General features: G+C 35.7%; 1 protein-coding gene across 5 annotated transcripts; it reads left to right on the forward strand.

Annotated features, from left to right (window-relative positions):
* Positions 1-16,838: 16,838 nt before the first annotated feature.
* Positions 16,839-25,639, forward strand: LOC147409743 (UDP-glucose 4-epimerase GEPI48-like). Of its 5 annotated transcripts, none has more exons than XM_086431786.1 (8): positions 16,839-17,410; positions 19,478-19,603; positions 19,687-19,788; positions 20,149-20,308; positions 22,596-22,636; positions 22,912-23,043; positions 23,411-23,542; positions 24,422-25,635. In XM_086431786.1, exons 2-5 carry the CDS (start codon positions 19,590-19,592, stop codon positions 22,614-22,616), a joined length of 297 nt encoding a protein of 98 aa, XP_086287912.1. In that variant the 5' UTR covers positions 16,839-17,410; positions 19,478-19,589; the 3' UTR covers positions 22,617-22,636; positions 22,912-23,043; positions 23,411-23,542; positions 24,422-25,635. The 5 variants fall into 5 exon arrangements, with proteins under 5 accessions (XP_086287912.1, XP_086287916.1, XP_086287915.1 ...); XM_086431790.1 differs by having other exon boundaries at positions 16,840-17,410; positions 19,699-19,788; positions 24,422-25,634; XM_086431789.1 differs by having other exon boundaries at positions 16,842-17,410; positions 19,699-19,881; positions 20,081-20,308; positions 24,422-25,633.
* Positions 25,640-26,400: the final 761 nt, after the last annotated feature.

Consider the following 26,400-nt stretch of genomic DNA (forward strand, 5'->3'; position numbering starts at 1 on the left):
ACTGTTTCATGCTTTAACACGTAGGAGAGAAGGAAACGTAGAAGAGAGAAGGATCTTAAACAGGTACTCATGAATCTTTGAAAAATGTTGCTAAGAGGTGGGCCCAGGTCTGTGGGTATTTTAGGAATTTCCACGTGGATAACGAGTTGACTCAGACTCGTTGGAATCATCTGTCTCCCACGAATCAAATCGTTTACATTTTGAAATTATTTATATTTAACTATTTTCTTTTCTTTTTATAATTTAAGTTAGTAGCTTTGCAGTCACAAAATCTTATTTTTCCTAGATAATTATTTAACATTAGAAATATAAAATCCACTTGACTTGGTAGATTTTCTTTTATTAACTTCTGTTATTTTCAAAATATAGTATGAGCTAATATATTTAAAGAGTTACGATTCACGTGGCAATTCAATCAACTTACCTGATGTGACAGACTTGGAAATCGTAGATGTGCTCTCTTCAAGATACAAAGCTATGGTTCCCCATAAAAAATGCAATTTTGTATCTTGAGAAGAGCACATCTACCGTTTTTGAGCCTATCACTTCAGGTAAGTCGATTGAGTATGCCATGTGCCTAAGTCAAATTATCACGACTCATATTTAAATAATTATCATTTTTGTTTTCTTATTATAAAGTAGACTAATAGATTCTTAATCACAAAATCTTCTTTTTCTTGGATAAAAATTACTTAGATGAATAAAAAATAAAATTTTTACTATTATTAAAAACACAAAATCTAGTTGAACCAAGTGATTTTCAATAACTTGGCTAATAATTTCAAGATGTCAAACAAGTCAACTTGGATCCCGACAATTAATTCACATTGACTATCTTTCTCAACAACTTTCGAGATTGGGATAATTCTCCTAAGTCATCTCGATCTCAGACTAATTTTAAAACCATGATTCCCTCACGGTCCAAGAACTTTACGAAAATTGAAACTCTGCTCAAATTCATTTCTATTCACCACATAAAACTCTATGGTCAAATCATTCTTTTAATTCATTATCTCCCTTAAGTAATCGTCTTCTTTACGCATTGAAAATGGTTAACATTTTCTATATAAGTTGCGCTTGAATTACCTTTAGGATTTTACTAGAGTGACCTTAAGCTTGGACCTCACATCACACACCCTGACGTGAAAATGGTAGGAATCATCGATGCTTTTTCACTTGTATCTCGAGAAAATCATCTATGATTCCCTTACACTTTCACGTCAGGGTCTGCAATGTGAAATCCAATCTTGAGGTGACTTCAACATTATTCTTACCTTCATTATTTATTTGTGAAAGTTCACTCATTATCATTTTTTTTTTCAAATAAAAACTAACCATTTTAGACTAAGTATCCATCCATGGAAGCATTAAGGTCTTGTTTCGGCCGTTAAACATCTTATTAATGGGAAATAAGAGTTCATGGTTGTGTGGATCACTAGAATAAAGATATGGCAAATTATTTTGCATAGGCTGCACATGAGGGGTATTTGTGTCTTTTGAAGAAAAATCTGGTTGTGAGAATAATGTAACAAAACGAATAAAGTTGCGTGAAATGAGATTTCTTAACTTTGAAGAATAATCCATTGATGGCACCTAGGTTTGGGGTCTATCTAATGAAAAACTCATTGTCATGTCGAGGTATGTTATTTACCTTTATAATGTTATATAAAATTCAACAACTGTTAAAACTCTGTTGATAATCATATCTTTGATTGTCATAATTTTGTTGATAATAACTAAGCAATCTGTCATCAGAGTTAGATTAACTCTTACTTTAGCAAAATAAAAATCTTTATTATTACAATTTAGGGTTGGGATCTATTGACTCATGAAGAATGACTTGTGGAAAAAATGCATGATCCCGCCCGTGTAAACATAAAATCCAATAGTTAAAATTTATCCTCGAGATTTGTGTTTTCTGGATATGTATAAATCCTTATCGTTAGCTTTCGTGTTTCTACTGTTGAGATCATGTGTTTCTCCTTAGTCATTCTTCACGTGTCAATGAACTGACCCTATAGTTTATATCTAATATCAAAATTACCTTATCTTTATTGTTGATTCTATTTGTTACATTATCTTTGACCTTTTCTTCCATTTTGGTAGTCTTTAACTTGCATCAAAGTGATGATCTGACTACGCCACGTGGCACACTCAATCGACTCTCCTAACATGACAACTTTGGGAACCGTAGATTTGTATGCCTCTGGATACAAAACTCTACTTCCTCATAAAAATGTGTATCCTAAGGAAATCATGTATCTCGATGCGTACACATCTAACACGTCAAGAGAGTCAATTGAGTGTGCCACATGGGGTAGTCAGATTATCACAACTCATGCTTTAAAAATAAAATTGACGATTAGAGCAAAAAGTTCGTCAAATTGGTTGGACCATGGTTAGATCCTACTTCTACATATTGGATCAATTTACATTCATTTAAAAAAAAAAAACTATGAATACTTTTTTTTTTTCTTAATTAGGTTAATTATTTTCATAAAAAAGATAACATTCACAAAATACTGATTGTTAACTAATCAAATTGCTTTTATTGTACAAAATCTGGTTTGATCAAGTCACCAGTTCGGTCCAATTTTTAAAACATTGCAGCAAAGTAACTTACAAATATAATATTATAATGCTCATTTATTAATAGTAAAATATGATTACTTTTTAATAGGAATCCCATTGCAATCATATGGATCTATGTAAGGATATGGTTTTGGAAATAGGCCATGATGGTTCTTTATTGGGTACCATTGATCTTTGTATTTAATTATGTTGAAGCTGTCATGCTTACAGACCAATTTTTTTCATTTTATTAGATCTATTTTTTAATTATTTTTATTAGTTATCTTTTACAATTTGATATCTTTATAAAAAAAATACAATGGTAGATCCCAATCCATTTATTCCTTGTATAAAGAGGTGTTGAGATTTAATCTCACTCTGCCTCGAGGATAACTTTTAAATTTATTGTCTTTCTTTTTTTCTTTATTTTCAAGTAGGCCCGTCGAATTTTAGTGTCTTTCCACTTTTACCTCTATTTTTGAGAATGCCTTTTCAATTTTATTGTCTTTTATCTACTATCTCTTTTCAATAATACCCCTTCAATAATATACATCGATATATAGTGACAAAAGGCAGAGCACGTGGGGTTTGGACATAAAATTTTATTTTTATCGAGGTCATTTACATCAAAATGAACAAACTTATAATCCCACAACATTGTAACCACATTACTTTGTTTCAATATTATAAAAATAATGCTCAAAACCGCCTTGGTTAATATTTTAAATTACAAAATACCCTTACAATATAAAATTACATGCACAACACATGTCAGTTAGTTTTCTAAAATAAAAAATATCTTTTTATTATGTTATCTTTAAAATCATCTTAGTTAATATTTTAAATTACAAAAAGGCCTTTATAATATATTAAATGATAAAATATGATATAAAATTAGAATATCTATGTACATTTTTTTAAAAATTTATTAAAATAATTATAATTTTTTAATAATGCATAAATCTTAATATTTGTAATTCATCTACATTTGAAAATGCCATGATGCATCTTCACTATTATAATGAGAGAAGTTCGAATAAGTCTTTGTTGGCACCAATATTTGGAAAACCAAAATGCCCACACTTTTCAATTTAACCTCACTATTATCGAAGTCATTTTTGTCAAAACGAACCCAATTACAATCCCATGACCTTGCAACCATGTTAACTACGTTTAATTTCTAAATTATAAAAATATCCTTTATATCATGTTATTTATAAAATTACCTTAATTAATATTTTAAATTACAAAATGACACTTATTATATAAGATTTAATAATAAAATATGATATATGTATATGTGGAGGTTTCTTACACATTCCACTATTTTAGATTAGGGTAGCATTCAATGGCTAACTTTTTGGCAAAACATGAGTTAGAAGTTTTGGAATGGGCTGATTTTTGGTGAGGATGATCTATACGGTGAGGAGATCATCCTCACCAAAAATCAGCCCATTCCAAAACTTCTAACCCATGTTTATAAGTTGAAAAATCGTGGACCGTCCATTTTTTGTAAACTATTTTTGATGGGATTAAAAGTTTTGGGAGATCATTCTCACCAAAAATCAACCCATTCCAAAACTTCTAACCCATGTTTACAAGTTGAAAAATCGTGGACCGTCCATTTTTTGTAAACTATTTTTGATGAGGTTAGAAGTTTTGGAATGGGCTGATTTTTGGTGATGATGATCTCCTCACCGTAGAGATCGTCCTCACCAAAAATCAGCCCATTCCAAAACTTCTAACTCATGTTTTGAAAAATGTTTTGCCAAAAAGTTAGCCATTGAACGGGACCCTTTAGATTAATGTTGAGGGAAGATTGGATGTTCCTTACTAAATCATATTGTTGGGATGCTCTTGGTCATCATCTTCTCCTCTAAACGTTAGCTTTGAAGAGATGGATTAAAGGATTTAAATCCTCCATCTTTAGGCAAAAAAGAAAAAAGAAAAGAAGGTCGGACACCCTGACAGTCAAGTTAGTCACAATTGATGAGAACAGTGGATGAAGTGGAGAACAAGATGAATATTGTCTCTCCAAGTCTCAAATTCTAGTTTGTAAATCATTTTCAATTTTTGATATTGGCTTTTATAGACAGGTCTCTAGAGAGATGTGTTACATCATGATTGATTCAGGTATTCTTTGAGTCGGATAAATGAGTAGCTGAGAACTACTTGAGTGAACTTGGGAAGTCTGTCCATCATATCACATGCTAATAGTCAAGTTTGATTTGTAAGAGTTTAAGATGATTAAATGGAAAGTTAGTGGGATATTTATTTCGGAGGCTTCTCTGATAGAGAATGTCCCATTTTTTTGCCTCTTTTAATTAGGTATCTCATTTACTACTCTTGTTATTACGGTGGAAGTAATGAATATATGCATGAGAACAAAAGAAAGAAAAAAATAAACAAAATAGAAATTATACAAGGAATAGAAAATAAAAAAGACAAAAGAAACAATATATAATTATAGGATTGAAAGAAATCCTTGATTGCCGTATGGATTGACCCGCCAATCCTAACACTCCCCCTCAAGTTGGAATGTGGATATTGCAAACACCCAACTTAAGAATCAGATTATGAAATTGAGCAGCACAGAGAGGTCTAGTGAAGACAGCAGCTGACTATTGATTTGTAGATATATGTGCCGTGGAAACTAAATTGGATTAAAATTTTTTAGGAACAAGATGACAATCTAGTTCAATGTGCTTCATTCGTTCACGAAGAATGTGATTAGCAACAATATGTAAAACATCATTGTTGTCACAAAACAACAATGTAGGTTGTGGATGCAGAATGCATAAGTCACGCCAAAGATATGTGAGCCAGGTGATCTCACAGCATGTAGTGGCTATGGCATGATATTCGGCTTATGCGAAAGATCGCGAAATAGTCGTTTGCTTATTTGATTTCCAATAAATGGGAGAGACGCCTAACATAATGCAATACCCAATAATTGAACAACTTGTTTCTGGGCAGCTCGCCTAATTCAAGTAAAAAAAAAGCTTTGAATTGTAAGTTGCTAGAAGAAGAAAGAAGAATGCCTTGACTTGGTGTGTGCTTAAGGTAACGAAGAACACAATGAGCTGCATTAAGATGTGGTACATGTGGTTTGTCCGTGAATTGGTTTAGTATGTTGACCGGATAAACAATATCTAGCCTCATAATGGTGAGATATACAAGGCAACCAATGAGTCGTCTATAACTGGTTGGGTCAGGAAGTAAAGAACCAATAGAATTATTAAGCTTCAAGTTAGGAAAAACATAAGAATGAGCACCAAGTAAGCTACTGTCATTGAGAATTTCTAAGATGTATTTTCTTTGATAAAGAAAATGCCTTGGTGAGAACGTGCCCACTTCAATACCCAAGAAGTATTTCAGAAGACCGATATCCTTAATCTTGAATCTACAGTGAAGGAAGGCCTTGAGATGATTGATGGAGTTCATGTCATTGCCTGTCACAATGATGTTATCAACATAGACAAGAAATGTAGTAAATGAGAAACCATTGAAACAAGTGAATAATGAGTAGTCCTCTTTGGATTGATTGTATCCAACATCAAGCAATGATATAGAGAACCATTAACGAGAAACTTTTTGAGCCCGTGGAGAGATTTGTGAAGGTGACATACATGTGTCTCCCCCTTATGAGAAAATCTGGGTAGAATGGTCATGTAAGCCTCCTAGTCTAGGTCTCCACGGAGGAAGACATTTTCCATATCGAGCTGATGGAGATGCCAAATTTTCATTGCAGCAATTGCTAACATACAACGAACAATAGTGAGCTTTGTCACGGGAAGAAAGGTCTCATGGTAGTTTAGCGCTTCCTTTTGATAATATCCTTTTGCCCTCAAACACATCTTATAACGTTTAATGGACCCCTCAAAGTGATACTTGATCTTATAGAACCATTAATGGGTTTCTCGTTGACTAGTAATGAGGTCAATGTCCAAGTATAATTTTCTTCCAATGCCTGAATCTCAACAACCATGGCTTTACACCTGTGGAGCCCATTTTTGCCACATCTTAAGATAAGGACACATGCCCTACCTAGGCCCACGACGCAGAGCTTGAATTCATGAAATTGGCTTGGGAAATCAGATTGGGAAATACCAACATAGGGGATCATCTTCGAATAGTTGGGAAGATTAAGCAGAACGAGAATAAGTGACGCTAAAAGACAAATTGATATCCAACCCTAAAGACAAATCTTGTCATTTAATGTAAAATCCATGGATATGAATTGAAATAACGCTGACAACGACGTTCTTTGACTCACCAACCCAAATAGTAAGTTCAACTACTTCAGTAATTAATGCATTAAGACACGTAAAATCAAACTCAAATGTAAACATTAATGAGGCTTGGGAACAGAACTCAAGAGTGCAACCAGCTCATAACCTACTTGGCTTGTACACTTGGGTAAGTCATACGGTGACACCTGTCCAACACAGGGCTATAAAATCCCTATTCATAGTAAGACAAATGGTCTAGATTTTAGAGAGCATCAAGCTTAACACAATCACCTTTTTGAATTAACTATTCATTATCTTTTCTAAATTATCTTAATTCAATTTTATCTTCTAGTATTATTCTAATATAATTTAATCTTCGAAGAATCATTGGCAGGTGCCACACCGGGGCCTCATAATTTTCTATCTTCATTATTAGAAGCTCGGATTGACCTTACTTCTTGAAGTAGAGGAGCAAAATCAGAGAAACATTCACTTGAGTGGAAAAGTCGGCAAATCAAGGCCGATCAAGCCTGATCAAGAACATCACAGATCTCGAGGAGTGGGGCCTAAAAAACCCTCTACAATATTGGTGTCATCGGTGGGAATTTATGACTTACAATGGAGCCAATAACCAAGCCAATGGAAAATGGTTGGTCCATAATGGAAAAATGCCTATTCAAAGGTGTCCACAAAGATTTGGACTAACAAGAGACTAAGGCAACGACAGGAAAAAAATTTGGACATTGGAGTCTTAACGGGGGAAGTGAAAAACCCAAGGCAGGAAGTGACACCAGTACCAGAAGAACGTATCACCCCCACGGGTGAAAGATCGAGATAAACAACACCAAGTTGGTAGGGAGCATGCCACATGAATGAATGATAAGGATAAACAACACCAAGGTTGGTAGGAATCCCTGCAAGAACTTTTATGACCATTGGGAGTTTCTATGAGGGTCGGTCATGTCCTCAACTCACAATGCTTTGGCTAAAAAAAAAAGGCTGCTATAGTCAAGAAAAACTCAGAAAATTGAAGGACACAAGACCAAGGAAATGAGCTCGGTGTAAAAGATCTTCGCCAGAATGACACCTAGAATTACTCAAAGAGCAATATTTAGAGATATTAACAGAGTTGTGAAAAACCAGCTTGATGATAAGTATGGCCAGTCACACCGAGTCGCGTTCAAGAGACAAACCAATTAAAAACTTTCACTTATAATTAGAACATCTTTGTAATGAATCTTTATGTAAACTTGCATATTTATTGGAAACAAAGCATAAGAAATCAATGAATAGAGAAAAAAACAAATTGGGTTCACTTGTTTTTGAACCCTAGATGAGTGCATTTTTATACTTGCCACACACAAGTTAGATGTATAATAATAGGTCTGAGGATGTTTCTAAAATACTCGAGTGACTTTGGAAGGACAAGTTAGATGTATACGAACATGTCGAGGATGTTATTAAAATACTTGGGTGACTTTAGAAAGGCAGGTCAGATGTATAACAACACGCCATTGATGTTTCTAAAACACTTGGGGTTGATGTTTGTCAAGTTTAGGTTGGGCACGGATTGATCCCCAACCTGGTCCAACTCGCCCGAGTTACAACCCTAATTACCACGTTAATTAGATTTCTATAATGACAACATATATTTTTATTATGTTATCTTCAAAATCACATTAGTATTTTAAATTAACAAAAATAGTGCTCTAATATATTAAATAATAAAATATGATTATTTATTTTAAAATTTAAAAATAAACTTTTAAAATAATTATAAAATTTTAATCTTGCATAAATTCAATTTTTTTATTTTATTTATATGAGTGTTTTCACATGCCATCTACTAGTGTATGTATGTGCATATATATATGGGTCCCATTCCCCACCCTAAGCTTTACCCTACACTTTAACAAACGTGTTTTGTCCTACATGGGTTAGAAGTTTTGGAATGGGCTGATTTTTGGTGAAGATGATCATCTCTATGGTGTAGAGATCATCCTCACCAAAAATCAGCTCATTCCAAGACTTCTAACCCCATCAAAAATGGTTTACAAAAAATGGAGGGTCCATAATTTTTCAACCTGTAAACATGGGACTAAAAATTTCGGAATGGGCTAATTTTTGGTGAGGATGATCTTCTAATCATAGAGATCATCCTCACCAAAAATCAGCCCATTCCAAAAATTCTAACCCATGTAGGACAAAACACGTTTGTTAAAGTGTAGGGTAAAGCTTAGGGTGTTGAACATTTCCCTATATATATATAGGGTCCCGTTCAGCAACAAACATTTTGGCAAAACATTTTTCAAAACATGGGTTAGAGGTTTTGTAATGGGCTGATTTTTGGTGAGGATAATCTCTACGGTGAGAAGATCATCCTCACCAAAAATCAGCACATTCCAAAACTTCTAGCCCCATGTTTACAAGTTGAAAAATCGTGGACCGTCCATTTTTTGTAAATCATTTTTGATGGGGTTAGAAGTTTTGGAATGGGCTGATTTTTGGTAATGATGATCTCCTCACCGTAGAGATCATCCTCACCAAAAATCAGCCCCTTCCAAAATCTCTAACCCATGTTTTGAAAAATGTTTTGCCAAAATGTTTGTTGCTGAACATTTCCCATATATATAGGGAAATGTTCAGCAACAAACATTTTGGCAAAACATTTTTCAAAACATGGGTTAGAGGTTTTAGAATGGGCTGATTTTTGGTGAGGATGATCTCTATGGTGAGGAGATCATCATCACCAAAAATCAGCCCATTCCAAAACTTCTAACTTCATAAAAAATGGTTTACAAAAAATGGACGGTCCACGATTTTTCAACTTGTAAACTGGGGCTAGAAGTTTTGGAATGGGCTGATTTTTGGTGAGGATGATCTCCTCACTGTAGAGATCATCCTCACCAAAAATCAGCCCATTCCAAAACCTCTAACCCATGTTTTGAAAAATGTTTTGCCAAAATGTTTGTTGTTGAACATTTCCCATATATATATATAGGGGCGTTCAATGGGGAGCTTTTTAGCAAACTTTTTGGCAAAACATTTTTCAAAACATGAGTTAGAAATTTTGGAATGGGCTGATTTTTGGTGAGGATGATCTCTACGGTGAGGAGATCATCCTCACCAAAAATCAGCTCATTCCAAAACTTCTAACACCATCAAAAATAGTTTACAAAAAATGGACGGTCCACGATTTTTCAACTGGTAAACATGGGTTAGAAGTTTTGAAATGAGCTGATTTTTGGTGAGGATGATCTACTAACCGTAGAGATCATCCTCACCAAAAATCAGCCCATTCCAAAACCTCTAACCCATGTTTTGAAAAATGTTTTGCCAAAAAATTTGCTAAAAAGTTGGCCCTTGAACGCTACCCATATATATATATAGGGTCAGGTTCAAGGGCCATATGAGAAAACATATGTAAAAACTTTTGTTTTTAATAAAATTTTAAAATATGAGTTAGAAATTTTGGATTGAGCTGATTTTTTGTGAGGATGATCTCTATGATGGAAAGATCATCCAAAAATAAAAAAATAAAAAAATCAACCCAATCTGAAACTTCTAACCCCATTAAAAGTGATTTAGAATGTGGACCGTCGATTTTTTACCAATTTTTATCACTAATTTGTAAATCACTTTTGATGGATTTAGAAGTTTCTGATTGAGCTGATTTTTTGTGAGGATGATCTTTTCATCATAGTGACCATCCTTGCAAAAAATCAGCTCAATCCAAAACCTCTAACTCTTATTTTGAAAAACGAAAGTTTTTTCATATGTTTTCTCATATGGCCCTTGAACCGCCCCCATATATATATATATATATAGGGAGCGGTTCGGTAGCCCTAAAGTTTGCCAAGTTTGGTGCCAAACATTTTTTGTAAATCACTTTTGATGGGGTTAGAAGTTTTGGAATAGACTGATTTTTTTGTGAGGATGATCTCTACGGTGAAGAAATCATTCTCACAAAAAATCAGCTCATTTTGAAACTTCTAACCCTAGTTTACAAGTTGAAGAATCGTGGACTGTCCAAATTTTGTAAATCAGTTTTGACGGGGTTAGAAGATTTGGAATAGGCTGATTTTTGGTGAGGATGATCTCCTCATCATAGACATCATCCTCACAAAAAATCAGCTCATTCCAAAGCTTCTAACCTATTTTGAAAAATGTTTGGCACCAAACTTGGCAAACTTTAGGGCTGTTGAACCGTCCCCATATATATATATATATATATTCTAAAACACATATGAGTTTCTACAGTTTTGTGTTTTTTAATGTGGGAATAAACGTCCCCTCAACTATAGTTTTGTAGTTAGACAAATGTCTCATCCCATCTACCTACATCACATTTTGTCTTCCCTCTTCACCCCTTTAACTTTAGAGTCATAATAATTTGATGCCCCCCCTGTGACATACGCCCCGATCACAAAATCGTAGATCATTTACCTCATGATACACAAGAAAGAGATTTATTTGATCTACGATTTTGTCATGATGGGGGTGTATATAATAAAGTTAACACTAATGATAATCTGACGTTTTTTTTTTTTTCAGACGCCCCCTTACTCTTCCTAACATAGCAGTTACATAACCATAAATCTTTTTCTTGTGTATCACAAAACAAAGGATTTACAATTCTATGATAGAGTATGATAGCATTCTACAACCAACATTAAGGAGAGAGAAATTTTCGTATATGGCTTAAAAGTTTAGGATTGAGCTAATTTTTTTATGAGGATGATCTCTATGGTGAGGAGATCATTGGTACAAGATAGTTGTTTGCTTTGGTTTTGCCTATTTGGGATAGATAGTATAGACCAGGAATAAAGTATTGGATTGCTTTGAGGGAATCCAAATCCTCCTCTTAAACACATTAGTATAAAATGATTTTGATGTTCCCATTCTCATTTCAACTGCTTTATATAAAGAGCCAAGAATTACAACAGAAAAGAAGGCTTAACAGCCACAACTCCTACAAACTAGGACTACTCTCAACTAAACATGATAGCAGGAGGATTACAAGCAAGTAAACAGAACCCACTTACTGACTTATTTAAAACAGAAACTAATTGTTAACTTATTCAAAATAGAACCCAAGAGTTCCCTTATGCTTCCAACGCTTGCAAAATGAGAATCCTATCATGTGCTCATAACAATCATCCTCACAAAAAATCAGCCCAATACGAAACTTCTACCCTTATCAAAAGTGATTTACAAATTAATGATAAAATATCGACGGTCTACAATTCTAAACTACTTCTGATGAGTTGGAAGTCTAAAAAAAAATCAGCCTACTCTAAAACTTCTAGTCCATATAGGAAAAATGCGTTCGCTCCCTAACCTTGGCTGACCTACGGGATCCATATATATATATATATATATATATATATATATATATATATATATATATATGGGTAGCGTTCAAGGGCAAACTTTTTAGCAAACTTTTTGGCAAAACATTTTTCAAAACATGGGTTAGAGGTTTTGGAATGGGCTGATTTTTGGTGAGGATGATCTCTACGGTGAGTAGATCATCCTCACCAAAAATCAGCTCATTCCAAAACTTCTAACCCATGTTTACCAGTTGAAAAATTGTGGACCGTCCATTTTTTGTAAACTGTTTTTGATGGGGTTAGAAGTTTTGGAATGGGCTGATTTTTGGTGATGATGATCTCCTCACCATAGAGATCATCCTCACCAAAAATCAGCCCATTCCAAAACCTCTAACTCATGTTTTGAAAAATGTTTTGCCAAAAAGTTTGCTAAAAAGTTGGCCATTGAACGCCCCCCTATATATATATATATATATATATATATATATATATAGGGAAATGTTCAGCACCCTAAGTTTTACCACACACTTTAACAAACGTTTTTTGTCCTACATGGGTTAGAAGTTTTGGAATGAGCTGATTTTTGGTGAGGATGATCTCTATGATTAGAAGATCATCCTCCCCAAAAATCAGCCCATTCCTAAATGTTTAGCCCCATGTTTACACGTTGAAAAATCGTGGACCGTCCATTTTTTGTAAATCAATTTTGATGGGGTTAGAAGTTTTGGAATGAGCTGATTTTTGGTGAGGATGATCTCCTCACCATAGAGATCATCCTCACCAAAAATCAGCTCATTCCGAAACTTCTAACCCATGTAAGACAAAACGCGTTTGTTAAAGTGTGTGGTAAAACTAAGGGTGGCGAACGGGACCCATATATATATATATATGATTTTTTTAGGGCGGACCTTACTCTATTCCTTGGGCAAGGAATAGCGGTTCAGGTCGGTGAGGGAAGGGGTGACCCCCCTTTCCCCCCCTGTGACCCCCCCTTTCCCCTAACAAGGACCGGTTTCCCCCCCTAACTCCCTTGGGGGGAGTAGCTCAGAGCTACATAAAGCAAGTAACTTGAGGAAAGACCCGAAGGGCTAGACTCGAACTCCTGCTTTTAGCTCAAAAAGTAGTTTTCTCTATTGCCGGCCGGAGGAGATCATCCTTGTCAAAAATCAGCTCATTATGAAACTTCTAGACCGTCCAATTTTTGTAAATCAATTTTGATGGGGTTATAAGTTTTGGAATGGGATGATTTTTTGCCAGGATGATCCCCTCATCACAGAGATCATCCTCACAAAAAATCAGCCCATTCCAAACATTTTTGCCCATATAAGACAAACACGTCGCAATGTGTGTCGCAGGAACCCGACCCTATATATATATATATAATCCAAGGTAGTGAGAATCTAGAAATCTTTATTTTTTTTATATGATGGGATTAGGGGTGGAGCTAGTAAGGAGCTGGTGGGGGCAATTGCCCCTACAAAACTTTGAGAATATTTTCAACTAATTACACGTCCCATTTGTCCCCACTCCCTCACCTCTCTCCCCATTTGCTCCCACACCCTCACCTCCCTCCAATTGATTTTCCAGTACAAATAATTTTCCCACCATTCAAGCTCTTCAATTATATATAAAACTAACCATACTTTGCCCCCACTACAAGAAAATCTTGGCTCCGCCCTTGGATCCAAAGGAAATTAAGGTTTGTTAAATGTAAATCATCATGAGACTGAAGTGGTACTGCATCATCCTTTTACTGCATTTGTAAGCAACTCCATCAATGGAAATGTTAATGAAGCATAGTTACTACCTACTAATAGTTGTGATTAATCAATTCGATGGCCTTTCGGGATTAGGACCCACATAACGAGTGGACCTACTTACTCAAAGTTACGTGTCTTGCTCATACTCTACAGACATCAGTTTATGTTGTTTAGCTTCTAGTTAAAATTGCTTGCTTGTCTATCATCATGACCTCCCTTATCGGTGATTAGTCTCCCAAATGGACTACACGTGGCAATTTGTGACTGGTTCCTTGTCTGAAAAATTATGAAATGGTTTTCCAGTACATACGACGCATTATTATAAGCTTTCATCTCCATTTCTTTCTGGAAATTAACGTGGAGGTTGGCTTCAGTAACAAGTCTGCGATGTTGCATTAATACAAGAAAAGTAGAGTTCCCAGCTCACCAGCGTCCACATGATGGGGAAATGTAAGATTGTTTGGGATCCGACTAAGATGGACACTGAAAGTCCAACAACTGGTTGAGATTGAATTTCCCAGAGATGAAGTTGCTTACACCTAGGGCTGCAACTTGGGCGGGTTGGGGATTAATCTGTGCCCACCCCGAACTTGACAAACATCAATCCGTGCTCATGCCCAACCCGACACTTGGGCTTGAAATGCTAAATCCAAACCCAACCCAAGTTGAGTTGGTCGCGTTAATTTCCTTATTAATATTAGATAATTTAACAATGATAAGGACTAACGTAAACATAATTAGTAGTATCTAAAATAACTTAAAATTTACAATTATTTATCCTAAAATTTTGTTACAAAATTTACATATATAAAATTATAATCAAATTTAAAAACAAACGAAGAAAATGATGATTAACTAAAATTTCCATCTTAATTCATTTATTGTCAGTCGTAATTTCTGACAAAACAACATTTACATTGTATATCGAATATGGAATTACATAAACAAAAACATTTATAGTAAAAAATTATTTATTTTATGAAAATAATGACATATTAGTTTTGATATCTAGAGGAAAAAATATACATAGTAAATGAATGAGAAAGAAACTAAGATATAAGTAAATTCTAACTTATAGTCATATTTGTTCGGTTTCGGGCAAATTGTATTGCACAATGCCTATGCCTGAACTTAACCTGATTTGAGTCGGGCATTGATTTTTGTTGCCCAAACCCAAGATTGAACCCAAGTTAACTATGCTCAGATCTAACCCAAGGTCGAGTTCAACCCATCGGGCTCGGGTTTGGCCTGCCCAAGTTGCATCCCTACTTACACCCCATTTGATTTTTATACATCAATTTTCTAAAGATATCCAACGAAGTTGATCACTATAATTATTTGTGGGCTCCTTACGTTGTAAGATCCGTTTTTTTATTTTCCTTCGAGATGATGTTGATTGACATCGTAGATCATGTGATTGTGCATAAAAAAATACTATAACGATCAAATCAATCTCAAATTTAGTAGGATATATAAATAGTTCAGTCAGGATTGCATATCTGTGTATTTTATTTACCTATTTATAAATTTTCAAATTTTTTTACTTTATCGTATGAATATTTATATGTTGGTGTCACGGTTGACTTGTGAATCAGTCAATTAATGTCAAATTACGTGCGTCCTTGAAAGGTATGCTTATATTCATTTCACACTTGGATCATTAATCACTTGAAGAAAGGGCATGTCAGTCGTAATAGTTGAGAGTTAGGATTTTGTTTGTAGTTTTGGTCATGACCTAGTAGTGCCTATGGACGGATATCCTCAAAGAGTTTGACAAAGTCAAAACTCTTAATATTCTAGATATCCTCTTATTTGAATATTGTAACAAAGTAACCTTGGTTATTAAATCCCTTCAAATCTGTAATCTGTTGTTATCCTAAGGACTTTCAAGTCCTGTATATAAATGCTAGTGTCTCTATTGCAGAAACAACACAGTGAGACTTAATTTGAAGGCTTCAAAGCTTCTGTCTTGTTATGGTATCAGAGCCATGATATCACCTCACGGTTCAGCTATACCCACCGTCCCTATGGCTTCTAGCAGTTCCTTTTCCACTACACAGAACACAACTGCCACCATCCCTTCTTCCTCTGTTTCAGCCAGCTCCATTCACCATCTTGTTTCATTGAAACTAGATCACCAAAACTACCTTCTATGGCGATCTCAATTTCTGCCACTGCAGCGTGGTTATGACTTGGAAGGCTTCATCGATGGAACTAATCTATGTCCTGAGAAGTATCTTCCCAATGATTCTTCTGATCTATCTTCATCATCAAGGAATGAGATAGATCCTACATATCTTGCCTGGCCAAAGCAAGATAACATCCTACTTGGATGGTTGCTCTTGTTCATGTTGCTGGCATGCCCACGTCCTTCATGGTTTGGCAAGCACTAAACCGGATGTTTGCAGCTTGATCTCCCACACGAATCATATAATTCAAGCTTGAATTGCAAACAATCAAGAAATGAGGTCTTTCCGTCACTGACTACCTTCAAAAGGTAAAGACCTTGGCTGATAGTTTGGCTGCAGCCGCACAGCCAATACCTGAACCTGACATTGTCCTTTATATTCTTGGTGGATTGGGTTCCGATTACGTCTCATTCGAAACATCCATTACCACTAGGGCTGACGATGTCTCTATTGAAGATCTCCATGCAATGTTAATCAAGAACTTCGCCTTGATCAACAACACTCGGTGCTAGAGTCCTCTATGCCGCAGGCAAACATACATAGCAAATCAATCAAAGAATCATGGACCTTCCATTACGTCATAATGCGGTTTTTGCGACGCCACAATTGCGGTAAAAACGACTGTTAAAGGCTGTCGTTAATGGCGACGGCTTTTGGCAGTCGTTTAATCGTCGTTTCAAGTGATAAGTAAAAGTTGGGGTGCCAATAGCCACTGTCAAACTTCTCTCTTCTCTCACTCTCACAGTCTCACTCGACTGCTCCTCTCACGACTCTGTCTTCTCTCTCTCTCTCTCTCGAATCCATCGCTCTCTCTCGAATCTATCTGTCTCTCTCTCTCAAATCTATCTCTCTCTAAGTTTCAAGAAGAAGATCAACTCTTCGATCAGAATTTTTTTTTGGAAAGAAAAACGACGCTCTGTTTCTCGTCCTCGTTCTCTCGCTCTCTCGTTCTTAAAAAGTCTCGATCACACTCTCCAGTATCTGTCTCTCGCACGCACTCTCTCTCCACGGCATTCCAGATCTAGGGTTTGTGAAATCGCTTCCCAAATTTGTCTCAACTCTACAGATCTTAATCAGATCTAGGGTTTGCGTGTGTACATACACACTTTGTCTATCTCCATAGCTTCCCAGACCTAGGGTTTGCGCACTCTCTCCCTCCACAGATTCCTAGATCTAGGGTTCGCAGAGATCACAAGTAGGAAATGAAAAAACTAAAAAATTAGGGTTTATGTTCTTCGATTGGAACTCAAGATTAATCGCATCTCTCACTTTTCTTCGATTCAATCAAAGAAGAACAAAACGACTCTTCCGATTTCTCTTTTCAGGTAAGGTTTTACTCTCTTTATCTTTCGTTCCATCTTTCGAGATTTGAGATTTTGAGATTCTTTGATCACATGAGGTTTCTACACTAGTGGATCGAATTACTTTAGGGTTGTTGTATGATCTGAGTATTTTTTTGGTAATTAGGGTTCGATTGGTTTTGTTATGGTTTGTTGAGATTTGGTAATTAGGAAAATTGAAACTTTGACCAGACACCTAATTCAAGGCTGTTTTTTTTTCAAAAAATTGTTTCGATTTATCTTGAGCTAAAATTGTTTTGTTTTTTTTTCCTATTTTGGGAGTTCTAGATTATAAAGAAAAATGTTGGCAGGAAATAGCCTTTTTTTACCTGATTTATTATGCTCTTAAAGTGTTCAAAGAAGATTTTGTCTGAATGTATTTATATTTGATTCCAAGATTTGATATACTTTTCCACATTGGCATTAACTTAGCCTCTTGTCGCATAGAGTACGTGTGGCACTCAAGCTAATCCCCTTATATAGCCTCACCTAAGAGTCCAAGGAGTTCCTTTGATTTCACTAAGGCACTCACATACTCAACAAAATGCTCACACACTTAGAAAGGGGGATCCACATACTGGGACACTGGCAATAATGATTGTGATTACTAAAAGTTAGCAAGTGGTATTATAAAATTGTGTGAAGGGAATGCCTCTTAAGATTGAAAGATCTTTTCTGGTTTATATATTTTGGTATTGTTCTTCATGTATCCTTATGTATGATCCTATGCAGTCACATCTATTATTTTGAAGGACTAGATACTAATGATTCAGATTCAAACCACTTTATTTTATGTTTAATTGATGCATATAATGGATTATATCCATCTCTACTTGGATGATATTGGGTTCCTAAGATTGATTTTATTGATGAAAATGTAACATACAATATTACTCTTGATTTATTTTCTTCATTTTTTGGAGTTTCCATACAGGGGACCCTTAGTGCATTCCTATCCTAGCTAGAGTTATAAATCATTGCTTATGGTGTTAATTATTTTCATGTTCTTAACTATTTCCTACTTGTTTTGCCCACATTCTATATTGTGAGTTTCTATGATGAATTCCATATGTAAAAAAACTTTGATTATTATTATTTTATTTTCCACATGACTTCCATGCTTAATATACTCTTATCATCCACATTTATATATGATTTAACTGAACAATCGCCTTCTTTTTTTGACTCTATGGATACAAACAAATATGTCATCTTTAGTTTGGGGAACTTTATTGGAGTCAAAAGTACTTTAAAGTAGGACCCGACTAATACTAAGTACATAGAATGCATCTTCAGCACTGAAAGATAGAGCTGGTCCACTCCATTGATTATGGATCATATCTAATGTATCGTCCACATTTAATTGATAGTTTTTTCTTCATAATTTTCTGGTTTGTTTCTTTACAATTATTTTGTGATTTCAATCATATTTTGGAATTCTATATGGTAGTTCTTTTTGAATTTTGAACTATTGAATGCTTGCACACTATGAGAGCTATATATGTAAGGTGTGTTCTGTTTGTAGTAACCAGCTTTTAGAGAGCTTCCCAAGTTCTTTTGGGTTTTCTGCGGACATTTTCTATAATTTCGCCAAGCTTAACCCATTTGTAGGTACTGATATCCATTTGCATTATTTCCTTTTTATTAACTGACATTATTGGATCTTGCATTAATTGATCATTTTGTCTTCCTTGATGTTAGAAGTTTTGCATGATCTTCTCATTCATATTTGTTCTTAATTTTTCATCAGTTTCTTTGATATTAGCTGTGATGGATCTATCCTTTATGAGTTGTTAGTCTTTCTGACTTGCCAAATCTTTTAAAATTGCTAAGCTTTGAGCAAGTGCTTCTGTGACCCCTAACTTCTTTTAATGACCATTAAGAATCCTTAATATGATGTTAGTGGAAGAATAATTATTTGGATACCTAAGAGAGATTCTTTACAAAGACTGAGGGTATGACTACCTGATGGATTCCTTTGGTTTGCTCTCTTGTTTTTTGCTATATTATATGCTCTGATCTTTCCTGTTTCCCTTCCCATTTGCATTGCAGTTTTGATGCTGTAATTCACTTTGCTGGATTGAAAGCTGTTGGGGAAAGTGTCCAAAAACCATTGCTTTATTATCATAACAACATTATTGGCACAATAAATCTTTTGGAAGTCATGGGTGCAAAAAGGTATTAATCTCATCCGGTCTACTTCATCTATGTTGTCAAAAATTTTTAGATTTTATAAATCTGTGGTGATATATAATTCTTAGATTACTTCCCAGTTATGATTGCCCTTCCATTTTGCTTCAAAGGAGGTTCCCTGTACAGAAGAGTTCCCCCTATGTGCGACAAATCCATATGGATGAACCAAGGTATATTTTACTCAATGATCGAACCACTAAAAGACAGATGTTGGACTTGTGACCGTGATGATGCTGTTTTATTTCCACTTCTTCGTTGCGCTGGTCTCTAACTAAACACTTATTCAAGATAATTTTTTTCTTTTCCTGACAAGTATCTTATACTCTCAAGCATCATCATCATCTGAAGATTGTGTTCAATAATCCATGCTTACCAAATTAGGATTTAAAAGAATTCTGTGCTCCACATTCCATAATGTTGCCTGCCCCTACCAAGAGTATCTTATTATGTCTATTGTTGCAGCTATTCATTGAAGAGATATGTCGTGATGTCTACCGTTCAGACTCTGAATGGAAGATTATTTTGCTTAGATCTTTCAATCCAGTTGGAGCTCATCCCATCGGCTATATAGGAAAAGACCCCCGGGGTATCCCGAACAATCTTATGCCCTTTGTACAACAAGTGGCTGTTGGCAGGCGACCTGCACTGACTGTATATGGTAATGACTATTCAACAAAGGATGGCACTGGGGTATGATTTTCATCGTCAGCATGTTCATTCATTTAATTTTATATATGTTTGTTTTCTTAAATTTCATATGGACAGGCTTTCAGTGTAGCTAAAAGTATAACAATATTTTCAAATGAAAACCCAGTTCACAGTTTGTATGCACACATCCCTTTATGGAATTATCTCCTCACGAGCAAGACAATCAGTTCCCCAAACCCGAAAACATCAGTGGATCTTTTTTTTTGCTTGAATATTATGCCATTGAGGTTATTATAATAGGCCAGGCCTTGGATTGGTCAGCGTCGGAAATTCTCAGTATTTAGATGACCTAACTAGTAACTATCTCACTTGACTGAAACCTTCATCGAAATAAATGTGGAAAACAGTCCAGAAGTCAGTTGACACAAGTGCATTCATGGTCATCAATCCAGAATTTCCTTCTGTCACCCTCCAGATAGACATGTACCCAAACGTGTACTGTTTCCTAACTCTATGGTCAATATAATGCAAATAATGGCAGCATTACATGATGAGGTGGAAATGTGCAATAAAAAATAGCTGGTCTCACCTAAAGTGGATGACTTTGAGGCCTTGGCCGGTCCAAGGTTTGGACAGAGAGTAGTGCTCCCACATCACAAATAAAGTCACTACATTTTCACGACCAATGTACATTTTCTAGTTTTATCATACATACAAAATACCAAGTTCGTTGCATAATTTTAAATTTCAATTTTGTCATCACCGCCCTAGTTTGTAATGCTTTAATAGTGTGTTTTAATCTTTAATTGGTGTATTAAATAATTTAAGAAATTGGGGTTTCAATGTCTACAATGTTGAGATAATAAGTTTTACGAAGCAAAAAATTTGGCGATAAGCCAACCGATAAACATTTGATTATCAAATTTGTGGTTTGCATAAGAGAAAGTGCCATTCCTAGGTCTATACTGACCACTGATACTCAATAGAAGGTGCAAAGTCTAATTTATGACAGTTTTAACAGACGATCCAGCCTTCATATTAAATGTCATGGATGGCCCTTAGTTTCAAGTTGTTTGATCTGTCAATGATAACCATAGCCTACCATGCATTTTATTCTTCTAATATGAATTGCAGCTGTTGAACATTTTATATTCTTTATTGAGCCAAAAAAAGGCAAAAGAAACATGTTTCTTTTCCAGCTTGGCAAAATGCTACTGAACTAAAACTGATAACAGGGGAGATGCAGTTAAGTTTTGGAATTTTCTAGCCTCAAACAATGTTAGAGATGGGAGAAAAACATAGACTTCGTAGCAATTTGTTATTCCAGACAACCCCTAGGAATATCTTGCCCATCTTAGCCATACATTTGATGCTTTGCCTCAAACATGACTGAAGGCTGGTGTTTTTGTTAAGCTTTTTGTGGAGCTTATTTACATGGTGGCGCAGGGCCAGCCAGGGACTGATTGTACAACACATGGACATGGGGTCTATGTGATTTGACGGGAGAATATTCCAAAAATTGTTGTGGGAGGCACATTTTGATGATCAGATGGCTGACCCTGGTTGAACCCCGGCCCTCCATGGGGGTCCCTCATTGTTGATTCAAAAAAGGGAAAAGGTTTATGGAGTGGCAATCCATACCACAGTACAGGGGTGGTGGACTTTTCTTTCTATGTGAAGGACTGACATGATTAATGTAGACTCCCCATCTGATAGATAACCAGCTGTATTGACCATGTGGAAAGGCCCATTGTCCACATCATGCCAATATCCTACAATATGTTGTATTTTTCCCTACAAACGGGAGATATTGAACTTTTTTTATTCTTTAGAAGAAAAAGGTGAAAGAAGAATGCCTCTTTTTGCCACTCGGAATAGTGCTGTTGGGATAAAATTTTCAGTATTGGAGATGTGAGTATATTATTTATGGGGCTTGAGCAGCCAACCAGGGATGTCATCTGCCACTCTAGTCAAGATGTTAAAGGTGTCATTTGAGAAAACCCATCCCCTAAAAGGAATTTTTGTTACTGTTGGTGTTAGTTGTTACTAAATGATTTGTTTTCTTGCCTTTCTATACTGTCACACTTGACGGATTATATGTTTGTTCAAATGTATGGCATAGTGTAATGCTTTAATAGCATGTGATTTGAAGAGATTTCTCTGAAATTGTGGTTCATTGAGGGGTATTCAGTAATAATCTTGTAGTAATATATCAGCACTGATTTTCTTGTTTTCAACTACAATATTTCTTTTTTAAAGTCTAGATTTTCCCCCACTTTGGAAGGGATGCCTCGATGAGTACTTATTGAGGCCTGTCTTTCTTAAACAGGCTATGAATCTTGGTGGATAAAATTTTGGGTTTGAGAAATGGTGAGTTCTTTAGTTTTTTTCAAAATTGTTAATTAATAAAACTTGTGTGTGTATATGTGGGTGCGCATGCATGTGTGAAAAACACATAATCCTGACCGTTGAAACACAAAATCCAATGGTCGGGGTTTATACTTATGCCAATTATACATATCCCTATGATAAAACCCTACCATTGGATTTCGTATTTTAACAGTTGGGATCATTTGTTTTTCCATGAGTCATGTTTTCATTTGTCACTCGACTCTACTTCTTCATAACCTATTTCACTTATGTAGGATGGAACTACTGATAGTTACCACAGTGACAACTGGAACAATGGAGATGAATTTGAAACTCAAAATTTGCCACTCTCTACCTGTTCAGCTCTAACAATTTATGGTCAAGATGCTCATGAAAATCATGGGGAGGTGAAAATTATTTCTCAAGCTCCTGTACAATCTCTCCATTCCTTTTTTATTTATTTTCTTTGATCAATAGAACTTACTACATATATAGTAAGAGTGTGTGTGTGTGTGTGTGTGTGTGCGTGTGCGTGTGCGTGTGAGTGTGAGTATGCGTACACGTGCACATGTGAAAAACGCATAACCCTAACCGTTAAAACACAAAATCCAATGGTTGGGATTTATACGTATCCCAATTATACATATCACTATGATAAAATCCAACCATTGGATTTCGTGTTGTAACAGTTCGGATCATGTGTTTTTCCATGAGTTATGTTTTCATTTGTCACCCAACTCCTTTACATCTTCATAACCTGTTTCACATATGTAGGATGGAATTATTGATAGTTACCCGAGTGACAACTGGAACAATGGAGATGAATTTGAAATTCAAACTTTGCCACTCTCCACCTGTTCAGCTCTAACAATTTATGGTCAAGAAGCTTGCGAAAGCCATGGGGAGGTGAAAATTATTTCTCAATTTCATGATTTAAATTGCATTACAAAGTGAAGTTATGAAGCGTAGTGGTTATGCTGATGCATTGGCTGTTTGTTACCATAAAATTAATAGATAACTAGTATTGTTACATGGTAGGATTATCCATATTCATTGCTTATATAACAATTGACATTACCTATAATTCTTTAACTATTATTCATTGCTTATATAACAATTGACATTACCTATAATTCTTTAACTATTTGACAATGCGTTCAATTGTTCCATTCCTTTTCGAAAAAAGGCAAGAAGAAAAATACTACGAAAAGTAAAAAAAAAAAATAAAGGAAACTCACAGATCCTTGTTGCTTCCTCTTGAATTTTCTAAACCTGGACCTTGACGGGTAATTCCAATGCCAATATGATTTAATGATTGTTGATGGTATGATAACAATGGAAGCCCATGAGCGCTATGAGAAGAATTCTGTACTTCGTTCATGCAGATCTTCTCTTCATATGATTTGAGGTGTTCCATGCAATAGAAAATGATTTTTTGGTTCATTCTTTCTTTGATTATACTTTCAGTTAAATTTTCACATTCCGAACTCTATTGAATGAGGGAAATATTGTGCAGTTTAAAAAATAATAATAATAAATTGAAATCAGCTACTTAAAACTGTTGAACATCTAAGACACCCTAGTGAGGCCCATCTCTTGTTCTCTCTGTTAAAGCTTCTCGCTGTTGAACTACATGACATCTTCTTAAGATAACCCACATTGGTTTTTCCATGTGAAACAGTGACATTAATTGCAGTGTTAATTCAAGTTCAGCATAGAAATCGGTGCATTTTTATTACTGTTTCATCGCTTATTCTTAGATTATCAATTTTAAAATGTTTGCAGATCCAGATACCTCTATTATGGAGCTGATGGACTTTATTTGTGCCAATCAAATGGCAAAAACAGCTGATGTTCATCTACAAAAACAGCATAGCATATATCCAATGGTCTGGGATCATCTTATTAGTATTAATTTAATGTCACAATATCACTGATCTCATTCATTCCCCCCGCCATATATATATATATATATATTTTGGGATGGGTAAGCTGGATTTGAACCCACGACCTCATAGTTGCTTTGCAATGTGGCAAACCAACTGAGCTATGGGTCTAAGCCCTTCCCCACACCATCTATACTTGTAAACTGTTGACTTTGCAACTTCGTGTGCTTAAAATAATATAGTTCACATGTTCTTTCAATTGATTTATTACTTGTATTGCTAACAACATGTAATAGAGCATGGCAAGCCACACGAACGCTCTTCCATAACCAAAAAATTAATTGGGCAGATAGTTCAAATGAGCCAGCAGAAGTTTGCTTCTAATGTTGTGGAGAAGTGCTTAGCTTTTGGTGGTCCTGCAGAACATCAGATCTTGGTGAATGAGATGCTTGACTCCATTGATGAAAATGAGCCTCTACAGGTTTGCCAATTCTGCAAGATTTATATCAGTAGATGTGGTTGGAAAGCATATCCTAGAATGGATCATCGGAAGAATAAAACACTACAAGCATTGCAACTCTCTTAGAATGGATCATCGGAGGAGACAGAGATGGCCGTGGACATAACTGCTTTGGCTGATACCAATGAGGACCCGAGTATGGAGATTGACGATGGAAGAGATGACGAGGAGATGGAGGTGGAGGATGGTGATACAGGAGGGGACAGGTCTGATTTCAAGGAAAAGATCTTGGGTGTGTTGAAGCAAGGAGACTTTGAGGAGAAGAGATCTTCTAAGCACACTCAAGTGGATTAATGGAGAATTTGTACTATTTGGGAAGCTGCTTATGGCTTGATTCCTTTAAGTTCCTGAGCCGTTGATATTCCTGAAATCATAGTTGCAACCCCATTTAAGTTTTGCCAAATCCCATCCGTATGGACATATTTCTTTTTTTCTTCCTTTAAGTTTAGATATCGGTTTGTAACCGATGTCCAAAGTCGCAGACTTAGGACATCAGTCTCATAGACATCGGATTTCAATTGATGTCTAATGTATATTTTTTTTTGGTAGTGCTTACAGATTTGGAACGGTTTTAAGCCGTTCCAAATTCTGTGTAATGACCGTCGTTTTCTTCGACGGTTATTTTAACAGATTAAAGCCGTCGTTTTTTTCGACGGTCTTTTTGACGGTCAAAAGCCGTCGTTGTTTACGACTTTCTTCAGCAGTCGCATTTTAATCGCGACTTCTTTTAAAACGACTGCGCAAACGACTGCAGGGGCAGTCGTTTTTGTCAAAAACGACTGTTCAAGACAGTCGTTTATCCTGGAATATGACGTAGTGTTCTCAGCACCGTCACACTTATCAGCGTGTATGTAGAAGAGGTCAAGGCCATGGTTGTTCAACTCCCATCAACGCCTCCCCTTCAGCAGCTTCTAATGACCTGTGTCAAATTTGTGGTCGTGCCAATCATCTGGCTGTAAGTTGCTGGTACAGATATGATCTTACATTCAATAATGAGAAATCAGTTTCTCCTTTTGCTATGGATGCAACCATTAATCTAACATTTGATCAAAGTTGGTATCCTGACTCGGGTGCCACCAACCATCTCACTGCTGATCACAACAATCGGCATCTTCGATCTGACTATCAAGGATCAGACTCAGTCAAAATAGGTAACGACACAGGTTTGAAAATTCTCCATATTGGTTCATCTACCTTCCATACACCTTCAAAATTGGTTTAACTTTAATGGCTTCAGCATTTATCCCTGCCATCTATTGGTATGATGCCTTTAGCACCGCCGTCTATCTTTTTAATCGCTTACCAACCCCAGTTCTTAATAATAAATCTCCACATGAATGCCTCTTTCCTGATTACAC

This window comes from Akebia trifoliata, chromosome 2, assembly GCF_017979445.1.
Source record: "Akebia trifoliata isolate Shusen 1 chromosome 2, ASM1797944v1, whole genome shotgun sequence".
Lineage (NCBI taxonomy): Eukaryota > Viridiplantae > Streptophyta > Magnoliopsida > Ranunculales > Lardizabalaceae > Akebia > Akebia trifoliata.

What these genes read in the sequence shown, in the direction of transcription:
- LOC147409743 (XM_086431786.1), top strand. An exon ending in ATCCATATGGATGAACCAAG is followed by an intron (nt 19,789 to 20,148) that starts GTATATTTTACT and finishes TATTTTGCTTAG; the next exon opens with ATCTTTCAATCCAGTTGGAG. An exon ending in CAACAAAGGATGGCACTGGG is followed by an intron (nt 20,309 to 22,595) that starts GTATGATTTTCA and finishes TTTCTTAAACAG; the next exon opens with GCTATGAATCTTGGTGGATA.